The 12,103-nt window shown below is 30.6% G+C and overlaps 2 protein-coding genes across 3 annotated transcripts; one reads left to right on the top strand and one right to left on the bottom strand.

Moving 5' to 3' along the window:
* The first annotated feature begins 3,001 nt into the window (after positions 1-3,001).
* LOC108475764 (adenine/guanine permease AZG1-like) lies at positions 3,002-4,987 on the top strand. Its single transcript, XM_017777752.2, has one exon. The coding sequence runs from the start codon at positions 3,194-3,196 to the stop codon at positions 4,757-4,759; it is 1,566 nt and encodes a 521-aa protein (XP_017633241.1). The 5' UTR covers positions 3,002-3,193; the 3' UTR covers positions 4,760-4,987.
* Positions 4,988-9,218: 4,231 nt separating this feature from the next.
* LOC108476042 (CBL-interacting protein kinase 2-like) lies at positions 9,219-11,833 on the bottom strand. 2 transcript variants are annotated; one of them, XM_017778106.2, is made up of 2 exons: positions 11,593-11,833; positions 9,219-11,160 (listed from the first exon to the last, which is right to left on the bottom strand). In XM_017778106.2, exon 2 carries the CDS (start codon positions 10,755-10,757, stop codon positions 9,405-9,407), a length of 1,353 nt encoding a protein of 450 aa, XP_017633595.1. In that variant the 5' UTR covers positions 10,758-11,160; positions 11,593-11,833; the 3' UTR covers positions 9,219-9,404. The 2 variants fall into 2 exon arrangements, with proteins under 2 accessions (XP_017633595.1, XP_052882071.1); XM_053026111.1 differs by having other exon boundaries at positions 11,548-11,600.
* Positions 11,834-12,103: the final 270 nt, after the last annotated feature.

The following is a 12,103-nucleotide window of genomic DNA, read 5'->3' as shown; positions in this document are numbered from 1 at the left end:
AGCTTTTTTTTTTGTATTTTCCGTACATTTGAAATTTAGTTGCTCTATTTATATTTTTTTGGAATTTAATAATTCTATTTTTAGATTTAACAATTAAAGTCCAATTGTGAACCTGGTAAAAATTCTTATGTTAAATTTAGTTCATTGCATCGTCAAACTTGATAGAATAATTTTAATGATTTCAACAATTGAACCTAAATTCTTAAATATGAAAAATAGAAGGACCAAACTCCTAGAAATATATGTAGATGGATTAAAATTAAAATGCACGAACAGTATAGAGACTTGAAGCATATTTTAAATTTTCCTTATCTCTATCTAGTCACATAGATAAGATCACTTTAATGACAACAATTAATGGTGTTATTAAGTTTGTTTAATTAATAACATTATAAAAATAAAAAAATTAAATCTTAAATTTTAAGATATAAAAAAACTAAAACCATAATTTAACTAAAAAATTAAAATGCAATATAGAAAAATTAACACACCATAAATATACAAAATGTGAATTACACCGAAATCACTAAACTATTAGATGTTTTGGTCATTCAACTTTAAAAAGTTACAAAATAGTTGTTTATCTATTCGGAAGTTTTTATTAAGGTTTTTCTTTTTCTTTTTTTCTTTTAAGTCCAACTAGTAAGCTTCAAGCAATAATTTAACGACCGATACAATAAATCAGTCAATACTCACAAATAAGTAAAGGAACATAGATCTAAGTGATCTATCAGTTAGTGTTAGAGATCAAAGAAGAAAATTGTTTGGATTTTGGTTCGTAGATTCATGACGTTCAAAGTTGTTTCATGAAAAAGAAAACTGAATTGTAAAAGAGAAAGGGAAGAAGAGCTTTTGATCGGTGCAAGTTGTGAGAACAGAGAAGGCCAATGATTTTAATAGTCTAGTGATTATTTTGTAACTTTTTGAAATCAAGTGCCCAAAGTGTAAACTTACTAATAATTTAAAGATTTTGAGTGTTGTTTACCTTAAACAAAATAACAAAATTTATATCCAAATCTAATTTTTATATATATACACACAGTATAGCAATATGATGTTAAAAAATAGAAAAGAAAAGAAAAAGAAACAAATTCTATATTCTATGTGGCATAACTTATAAATTACGATTTGTCACAATAATAATCTGTCACGTGTAACAGTGAACTATATTTTAAAAAATAATAATTCAAGGCAAATTCTTTGTAAAAATATAACGATGAATCTGGGATAAAAAAATTCTTTATATTTGGTTAATATCTCGAGAAATTTGGAATCAAAAATTAATTTAAGGCAAATTCCTTGGCAAAATGATAAATTTAGCCTTTAATATTTATATTTTTTCTTAATTTGATCCTTATTCTGTTTTTTTAACTAAATTTGGCCCTCAACCTTTCAAAAAGAGTTAAATTACTTTTTTTTTAATGGAAAAGTTGACTAAAACATTAATTTTTTTAATAATATTGACTTGATAATCTACGTGGTAGTCCACGTGTCTTCATCTTGACGTGACATTATTTGTCTTATATGTCATGTCAATAAATAATTTAAAAATTATAAAATATTTAAAAATTATAAAAGTTCATAAAAAAAAAGATATGAAGTACACTTGGGCTTTCTTACGAGTTTCTGTGTTTTAAATTTTATCTTTTACTTAGTATTTCTATTTAAAAATAATTCGATTCTTTTAAAAGTTAATACTTAAAGATGATTTTTTAAAAAAAAGTTGAACTTCAAATTTAAATAAAAATAAGGTTAAATTAACAAAAATATATTCTTTTCAAATAATTAATTAATTCAAACAAATATAAAATCATAAAATATTATAATATTAATATACACAATCATTTGTGCATCTAATTCTTAAATTATAATAATATAAAAATATTTAAACATAATAAGACAGCCTTTGGCCCACTTTTTATGCTATGATTCAAAGCTTCTGCCTCCTTTTTCTCATACTTCCCTATTTCCTTATCATTGCGTTTTTTTTAATTAAATTCTAAAATAATTTGATTTGATTCTCGTTAAAAGTGAATTGAGTCGTAACTCGATTGATATAGTATTGTTATTAATGTAAGAGAATGTGGATTCAAGTATGTTGAAACGTATTATTCTCCTATTTATAGATCTAGGAGGGCTATGTAATGAAATTGTTCAAAAATTTTTTATCCATTTTAATAAGTTTTATAACTTTTAAATATTATTTGATAAAATTTTAAATTTTTTATAAATATTTATAAAAATTAATTTCTCAAATAAATAGAAAATAATCAATAATTCTTATATAGTATTTCTTTAAAAATTATTTTTATATAAAATTTAAGTCATTGTAAAAATTAAACTAATTATAAATTAAATAAAAATAAAACATGATTCGATTCAAGTAACCGTGATTTTTTTACTTGTCACTTTGGTTCAGTTTAATTTTCGATTTCTCAATTTTTCTCAACCGATGGTAAAATGTGCCATTACATTTTAGAGGCCTATTAAAAATTTTAAAATTTTGAGACTCTAATTAAAATTTTAAAATATTTTAGAGGTTTAATGAGATTTTTAAAAATCTAGTGGAATTAATTAAAACTTTTAAAATTTAAAGAGTTTAATAAAAGTTTCAAAACTTTATGAAAACTTAATTAAAAATTTTAAAAGGAATAATATAAGTTTTCAAATCATATCAAAGTTGAGATTAATTTTTATCTGTTGAGCATATATTTAAGATAATTTAAAATATATATTTTAAAATTCTAATTTGAATTCTCATTTTTATCCGACTTAATCTGCTATCATGGTGATTAAAGTTAAGGTTATTTGAATCAAATCAGATGGTTGAATTACGAGTTTGGAAAATAGATATTAAATTGATTGATTCGAAATTAATAAAATTAATTAAATTAAATGAAAAATTAATTAAATCGATTAAATAAAAACAATAAATTAAATGATGAAACCAATTGAACCAAACATAATCGAATTTACTGATCTGTTTTTCACTGATCTGTTTTTCAACATGTTGATTAATTGACACCTTTCAATCGATTCCTAAACAAACCCAAAACCCCCCATAAATCTCTTCCTTGTCCGAAACCAAATCCATAGCTCACGTTTTCGTACATTTTCCCTTTCATTTCACCTTCACCAAATCACACTTACTTCAAGCTAAATCTTAGCAAAAGATTTCGGATCCTGGGTTTCAATGGATACTCCACCAGGATCCACAATCCATTCAATCCCAACCCGTTTAAATTCTTTCATAGCCAACACCAAAGTAGGCAAAAGATTCAAAATAACCGAAAGAAACACCAGTTTCACCACCGAGTTAAGAGCCGGCACCGCCACTTTCCTTACCATGGCCTATATCTTAGCCGTAAACGCCAGCATATTAACGGATTCAGGCGGTTCATGCGGCCTCACCGACTGTCACAACCCGAGCGAAACCTGCAAGTTTCCACCACTTGACCCAGGCTATGCAGCTTGCCTCGAAAGGACCCGTAAGGACTTGATTGTAGCCACAATAATATCGTCTTTTATTGGGTGTTTAATCATGGGTATATTCGCTAACCTTCCTTTAGCTTTAGCTCCAGGGATGGGCACTAATGCTTATTTTGCTTATACCGTTGTGGGGTATCATGGTACTGGTAATTTACCTTACCAAAGTGCTTTAACAGCTATATTCATTGAAGGGTTACTTTTTTTCATCGTTTCCGCCATTGGTTTACGAGCAAAGCTTGCTAAACTTGTTCCGAAACCGGTACGAATCTCTTCGTCGGCCGGTATCGGATTGTTCCTCGCTTTCATCGGTTTACAAAGTAACCAAGGCATTGGTCTCGTTGGTTTTAGCCCTTCAACGTTGGTTACACTAGCAGCTTGTCCTAGATCTTCAAGGAAAGGTTTAGCTCCGGTTGTTACTGCGGCGAACAGTAGTTTAAGCTTTGTCGATGGCGGAACCGTGTCGAGTGACGTATTTTGTATGAACCACCGTATGGAAAGCCCTACGTTTTGGCTTGGGGTTGTTGGTTTTTGTATCATTGCCGTTTGTTTAGTGAAAAACATCAAAGGTGCAATGATATATGGTATCTTTTTCGTCACCGTTGTTTCGTGGTTTCGGAACACTTCCGTCACGGCTTTCCCGGACACCGATGCCGGAAACTCGGCATATCGGTATTTCAGAAACATCGTCGACGTTCACGGTATAAAAACCACGGCGGGGGCATTGAATTTCAAGGGTATGAATAAAGGATACTTTTGGGAAGCATTGGTAACGTTTCTATATGTGGACATATTAGATACCACGGCTACATTATACTCCATGGCTCGATTCGCCGGTTTCGTTGACGAAACCGGCGATTTCGAGGGCCAGTACTTTGCTTTCATGTCAGACGCGGCGTCCATCATAGTGGGATCGCTCCTCGGGACATCACCGGTGACCACATTCATCGAATCTTCAACAGGGATTCGAGAAGGGGGACGAACTGGCCTAACTGCCTTAACGGTTGCGGGGTATTTCCTTTTGGCATTCTTCTTTACACCGTTGTTGGCATCGATCCCGGCATGGGCCGTCGGGCCGCCGTTGATACTGGTTGGGGTGTTGATGATGAGATCGGCGGTGGAGGTGAAGTGGGAGGACATGAGGCAGGCCATCCCTGCATTTGTGACAATGATTTTGATGCCATTGACATATTCCATTGCATATGGTCTAATTGGAGGCATCGGGACTTATATTGTTTTGAATATTTGGGATTGGCCGAAAACAATTTGGTGAATCAAAGAACTAATGTAAATTTCAATAATTCTACTACTACTCAGGGGGACGATGATGAGATGCCTCAAGCTTAAGTAGGATATCTTTATAATTTTTTTTGGTTCGATTTTATGTTATTCGGATTCGATTGTAAGTGAAAATAAATATGGTTAAAATTTAGTCTTTCAATTTTTTTTTTAAATTGAAAAAGGAGAATCTCATTTTTGAGTTTTAAAGTAAAGATTAAAATTTAAATTTTATCAAAATATAGGGATGGATAACATATTTTGACCATTTTAATAAAATGTCATAGTTCAAGGACAAGGCTCAATAGGCTACAACTTAATTGGAATACTTGCATGATGTTTAAATGTTAAAAATGGTGTAATAGATTTGCATCAATATTATTATCAATTTAACGGGACGTGAGTCGAGATGGAGTTTAAATACACTAAAGTGTGTTTATCCTTTTGTTTAAGGGTTGTCGGTAAGGTTATGAGTAGTTCTAAGTATGGTACCAAAAAGAGTATAAATCATAAGGTGAACTATACCCAAGGTCATTAAATTATTAGTAAGTTTAAGTTTTGGTTATGCAACTTTAAAAAGATACGAAATGATCATTGAACTATTTGAAAGTTTTCATCTAAGTCACTGGACTGTTAAAATCATTGTTGTATGTCTTTTTCTATTTACACTACCTGCATCAATTGAAAACTCTTCTTCCCTTCTCTTCTATAGTTCGATTTTTTTTTCATGAAACAGATTTAAACGTCACAAATCTACGAGTCAAAATTCAAACAACTTTCTTCTCTGATTTCCAACATTGATTATCAGATTTACTTGAATCTTTGAGATAATTTCTACTCGTCAATGGATACTAATCTATTGTATTGATCATCAAAACGTTGCTTGGAGCTAATAAAATGTGTTTATAAGATTAAGATGAATACAATGCATTGTATGTCAAATCAAAGCATGCAATGATTGGAGTTCTTAAAGATACTTTTTAAAGATAAATGATATTTGATAGACCATTTCTTACTATGGCATGGGTCATATGGAATTGCAACATTTTTATTAGGTTTTTTTACCCTTATTATTATTGTTAGGAATAATACTAAAATTAGTCCTAATGTTTACTTATTTTTTTCATTTTAGTTTTAGTTTTTTTTCATTAGATGATTTTGACTCTCAATCTTTAAAATTTAGTCGATTGAGTCTTAATTCGATTGATATATGTATTGTTACCAATGCAGGAGAGTATGGGTTTGAGTGCGTTGAAGTGCATCATACTCCTATTTAAGGATTGATAGGCTATAAGTAGTTCTAAATATTGTATCAAAAATAGCAAATATAATAAGAACCATCAATTCTAAATTTATTATACAAGTGAAGTAAATTTTTTTAGTAAAATGTCCAAATTTTATAATCATTGCATATTTGAAGTCAAAACTCCATTAATTAAAGTTGTTTGGAGTTTAGTATTTAAAAGAAAAAGAACAAAAAGTTTATGAACAATGGCTTTGCACTGCTCATTTTCATGTTTTCTTCAGAGATTCCTCTTATTTTTTTATTAAAAATCATAATTTAAAATTAAAAGAAATTATAAATATAAATATTATAACCCAAATGATAAATTTATGGAATAATCATTTTAGATATTAAATTAATTAATTATTTTAAAGTTTACCCAAAATTTATGAACATGCCTAAAAGCTACTTTATTTTTACAATATTCCATATATTTAAGATTATCAAAACATCAAACTTAATGCATGAAATTAAAAGTCAAAAGATCTTAAGTTGTGAACGAGTCTTTAATGTTGTTGGCAACAGTTAAGGTTCTGAGTCTTTTAATATTCAGGTTTAAGTCTCACCATGCGTAATTGTTGTATCTAAATCTCTAGCTTTGTCATGTGCTATTATCATGCATAGATTTTAATTTGAATTATTTCGGATTTTAACCTATATTTTATATTGATTTGGTTCTCATTATATTTAATGTTAAATTTTAATCTTTTGAAGACCCTATATGCCCTCATTCAATAATACAAAACATTTGACAATCCCATCCATTTTGGACTGCCATCACCATTGACACAATCATTCTTGCTCAATTGATTCTTCATTTGGTTATAGCTTTATAAATTTGGTGCTGCTTGGGGGGTGATGTTAAACCCCCATTTTTTGAGGTTAAGATCTTCACTTGTATATTTTATCTAAATATGTCCCTTGTTGATGTTGTTTGAGTGGGACAAAAGAAGGATAAAAAGGGATATGGGATTTGGTGAGTAATGGAAGGTTTGTATCAAGAAATGTCAAGTTTAAGGATCAAAAGTGAGTTTTCTTTTATTTTATATATACATATTTCTAGATAGGTGTATTTTTTATATTCATGAGATGAATTATGTGGTCTTGATGACGCTTGTGCTAATATAGATATTTTAATCCATACACCAATTCATCAAGCCCTTATAATCTGGATGATGACGAGATACAAGCCTTACATAATGTCAGGGTTTTTGTCATTGATAATACGGTGGACCAAAAATAGTAATTTGAAGTTTTTGTCGTATGGGGTTTTGATAATTTCGAGTAGTCAATTTTGACACACTAGAAATCATATTTTGGTATTCTTTTGTTTTGAAATTTAGATGTTTTTCATAGTATGAAGTTTTTACTTTCATTTGGTATTTCTATCTCGATCATATGAGTCATGTGTTAAAAGATATGAGACCCCAAAGTAAGCTAGTCAAAACCGTTAACTAAAAAAAATCTGAGCAGATTGTGACGATTTTTTATATTTTGGTTTTCGAAATTTAAGTTTTTGGTTATTGATTTGGATGAAACAAGTTTTTAAGTTTTAGTATTACATTTGTTCTTTAAATTCGTGTTTTTTGGCTATTGAAATACCAAGTAAATTTTGAGTTTGAATGGCTTCAAGTAAGCCAAACAATCATGAAATTTAAAATTTCGAAATTTCGAAATTTTAATTTTTAATTTATTTTAAATATTTTCAGTCCAAATACATATTATTTGGTTGAAAACCATACTAAACTGATTTTTATTGATTTATTAAATTTTCTTATAACATGTATGTATTTATTAAATTTGATTTACTTATTTTTGAGGTAAAATATAGTTCTATTAAAATGTATAATTATGTCTTATTTTGTTAGGGGTTGTCACACGACTGAGATGAAATACGTAACTCTGTAAACTTCTAATATATTGATCGAATTTTAATTTTCAAGTACCGTTCTTAAAATTTTAGGCAACTAGGGGATTTACGAAGATCGCTATTCAAGTGTAATATGTTATTGGATATTGCTTTTGGTATACATATGATATCCAATTATATTTTGGTATATAGAGTGTATTTTGAAAAATTATGTCATCGATTTATGTTTTTGTATAAGGAATATATTTTATATAAAGTTATAATATTTTCCAGTAATCAAATTTCTATGATTTTGAAATTTTTCCTTCTATGCTATGTTCCAACCTTGTAACGGGGTTAAATATTAGTCATATCGACATGTATTTTGTGCTTAGAAATCGATTTCAACTGTGCCACCGGTTTAGAATAATGGCTTTTTATCCATTGGTATTGCGGTGAATTGTAATTTTTGTTCCAACTCACTATCACTACGGTCATTTGTGATTTTTTTTTACCTTCGTTGTGGTTAAAGGTCACCATAACCATAAAAAGAGTTCGTTTTTATTTATTGGTATTTTACTTTTTTTTTTAAATTTTTTAAAAAAAATTATTAATTCGTCTTTATTATATGTTTTGATATGAAATATGGTTTGAATCATTTATTATGAATTATCCATAAATTTAAGATTTTGTCATCCCCTCGCTAACAAATTTGTGTATTTTCATGTAATGATATTTGAACCGTGTTGAACCAGTTCGATCGGGGTGTCAATTTGAAGAAAGCTATTAGATTGATTGAGTTGAGAATCATTATGAATTAGTTGAACCGAGTAAAAAGTTAGTTGAACTTTTTTTTTCAAATATTATTAATGATCTATTTAATCGAACCGGATGCATTGATTGGATTGACAAACAAGTGGACAGTGACCTAACTGATTTAACCAATAGTCCAATTTTGAAAACCTTATTTTTATGCCTTGCCATATTATTCCATGTTTAGATTTAATTCACTTGAAACTCTATTCAAACTCGAACTAGTATCATATATATATTTAATGTGTTGTGGTACTCATTGGAAAGACATAACTCAAAATGTGTAGTGTGCAACAATTAGTTCAAGCTTATCTATTTCAAGCTCCAACTAATTCAAACTCGAAATGATCTGAATTTAAAATTACCTTAATCTTTTGAAACGACTTAAACTCGAAATGATATTGACCTTGTAATGTCTCAACACAAGAAATTGAATATCAAATCCAAATAATCTAAACTCATAATGATTCAATCTCGAAATGAACTAAATTGAAAACAGATCTAAAATTAACTCAATTCAAACTCAAACCAAAGATCTGATTTAATTTTAGTACTTGTACAAACCTAACAAGAACCAATCCAAACACAACTCACAAGTCTAGTTTTATTACACGAACCATGCATACATGCATATGTATATATAGCTTATTAAGGAAGAAGATAGTTTAAAGTGACTTGACATGGTGATGATCATCATGAACTCTGAGTTGAAACTACATGAAATGGTTGCGACTCTTGATGCTGCTCCTCCGTAGGCGGTGGTGGCGGCAGTTGTTGCGGCAGCGGCTCACCTTGCCAAGCCCAAACGATGTCACTCAAAGCCGGTCTTATATCTTGTTTCATTACCTTTTGATACTCCAATGTATCCCCATTGCTCTTCTTTACCTCAACCAGATGGAAAAACGGTGTGATTTCGAAGATTTCGGCATCGATCCCCAATACACCTTTCCGTCCTTCTTTACACCCTTCCATTTTCATCAACCCTCCTCCTTTCTTCTTTATTTTCAGCCGTAAACGCTTAGCTACATCTTCTAGTTTTGAAAGGATAGTCGAAGCTGTTTTGTTGGACGTGAATCTGACCTCTTTCTTTTGTTCTTGTTCCCTGAATAAACCGGATAAATCGAAGCCTGCAGACAAAGAGATTATATCAAAAGCATTCAAGTTGCAAGGAGTTCCAGTTTGGAGTCCAATAGCCGGTTCTTTGACTTCAGGATCGACAAGTTCAGGTTTCGGGTCTAGCCCCTTACGGAACCATGGATTCTCCATTATTTTTTCCATGGAGATCCTTGTTTTTGGATTCGGATCCAAGATTTTCGATATCAACCTGCGTACATCGGGAGCAAACCAGTTCGGGAAGTTGAACTCACCTTTCCCGATCTTACGATACATCTCCATCAGATTCGAATCCTGGAACGGTAGATAACCAGCCAGTAAAACATATAAGATTACCCCACAAGACCAGATATCAGCTTTGCACCCATCGTAGCCTCGTCTGTTGATCACTTCAGGTGCAACATAAGCAGGTGTCCCGCACGTTGTGTGGAGCAGCCCATCTTGCTGTTTCGATTCAGCAAGAGCACTCAACCCAAAATCTGTAACCTTAAGGTTACCATTCTCGTCCAACAACAAGTTTTCCGGTTTAAGATCTCGATGACACACGCCTCGGCTATGACAAAAATCAACAGCACTGATTAACTGTTGAAAGTACTTTCTTGCAGCATCCTCTTTCAATTTCCCTTTCACAACCTTATTGAACAATTCACCACCTTTAGCATATTCCATAACGAAATAAATCTTCGTCTTAGTAGCCATCACCTCGTAAAGCTCGATGACATTCGGGTGTCTAACCAATCTCATAACCGAGATTTCTCGTTTAATCTGATCAATCATCCCAACTTTCAATACCTTCTCTTTGTCAACTATCTTAATAGCCACATTCATACCAGTTTCGAGATTCCTAGCACGGTGAACCTTAGCAAAGGTTCCTTGCCCTAATAACCTCCCTATTTCATACCTTCCCATCAACACAACCCCTTTCGGTTCCATTCCGAATATAGTCCAAAACAACACCAGTCTATACCTTAACTAGTATTATATATCTCACCTAGGTTACCGACTAACCGAAAACCGACCCGAAAACCGCGAAAAGTTCAACCATCTTCACAAACATCATGCTTTGACATAACATGTTCCCTTAAATTTCTAGTCAAAATACCATTGAAACACAGTTGACTATACAAAGTTAAATGTTGACTTTCATTAGGTATAGATAATAATAAGGGCAGTTCAAATGAAGCAATATCTTCATTAATCTCAAACAAATGGTGCTCAACTTTGAACCTCATCTTTCAGCATTCCCTGGTTTCCCTTGTGAACCACGAACCGGTTTAGACCAGACCGGACCAGACCCCGGTTTCGGATTTGGCCTAAAAAAGATGGGATTTTTCACCTGAAAAAAACAGAAAGGGTTTCAAACAAAATCTATAAAATTGGTGCTTAATTAAAGATCAAATTGCATATGAAACACACAATTAAAGGTATAATCTTTGAAAAATCTAAAGGGAAAAAAATGAAATCTTTAATAAAGGTCTCTTCTTTTTTTTTTTATTGATTTGTAGCAGAGGGGGAATTTTTATTTAACATAAAATTGAACCCTTTTTTTTTCAAAATTATTAATTGAGTGGATCAAAATTTATTTAATCCCTAAGTAGCATAACTAGTTAGCAACCATGAAACTACAATCTCTAGTTTCTAATCTTCAAAAAGTCTCAATTTTCCATAAAAATATATAAAAAAAAGGAACAAAATTTAAAGATCTGAGACAAAATTATGATACCCCAAAGTAATGAAAAAACTATAAATTCAAGGCTGAAAATTGTACCTTCAAATGGGTTTAGAATGTTTTCTTTCTTCACTTTGTTTTCCTAGGAAACAAACAGAGGCGTGAGAAAATGAAAATGTGAACAAATGAACTTTTTTTTGAAAGGTTTATGAGGTAATGTGATGGGTTTTTATGATTAAAAAAAGGGAAGTCTACCAAACATGAATATTTTATTATGGAAAATTAATTGTTGATTTTTTTATTCGTCAACTTCAATCCACCCTAAACCCTATATCTAACCCTAGTAAATATCTACTCAATTAAATTTGATTATATGTGAATTTTATTGGGATTTATTTTAATTTAAGTTACATCATTAAATTATTAATATGTTTATTTTTTATCATTGAACTATACTGAAATTAAGTTTTTAAGTAAATTAAACTTAAGGTTACTAAATTATTAGTGATTTTATGTTTTTGTTACTAAACTATTTAAAATTTTTCGTTTAAGTCACTAAATTATTTGAAAGTTTTTAAGTCACTAAATTGTTATTTTTTTTATTTTTTTA

This window comes from Gossypium arboreum, chromosome 3 (assembly GCF_025698485.1).
Source record: "Gossypium arboreum isolate Shixiya-1 chromosome 3, ASM2569848v2, whole genome shotgun sequence".
In the NCBI taxonomy this organism is placed as follows: domain Eukaryota; kingdom Viridiplantae; phylum Streptophyta; class Magnoliopsida; order Malvales; family Malvaceae; genus Gossypium; species Gossypium arboreum.
The sequence above is the reverse complement of the archived record's forward strand: the minus strand, read 5'-3'. Positions and strand labels throughout refer to the sequence as shown.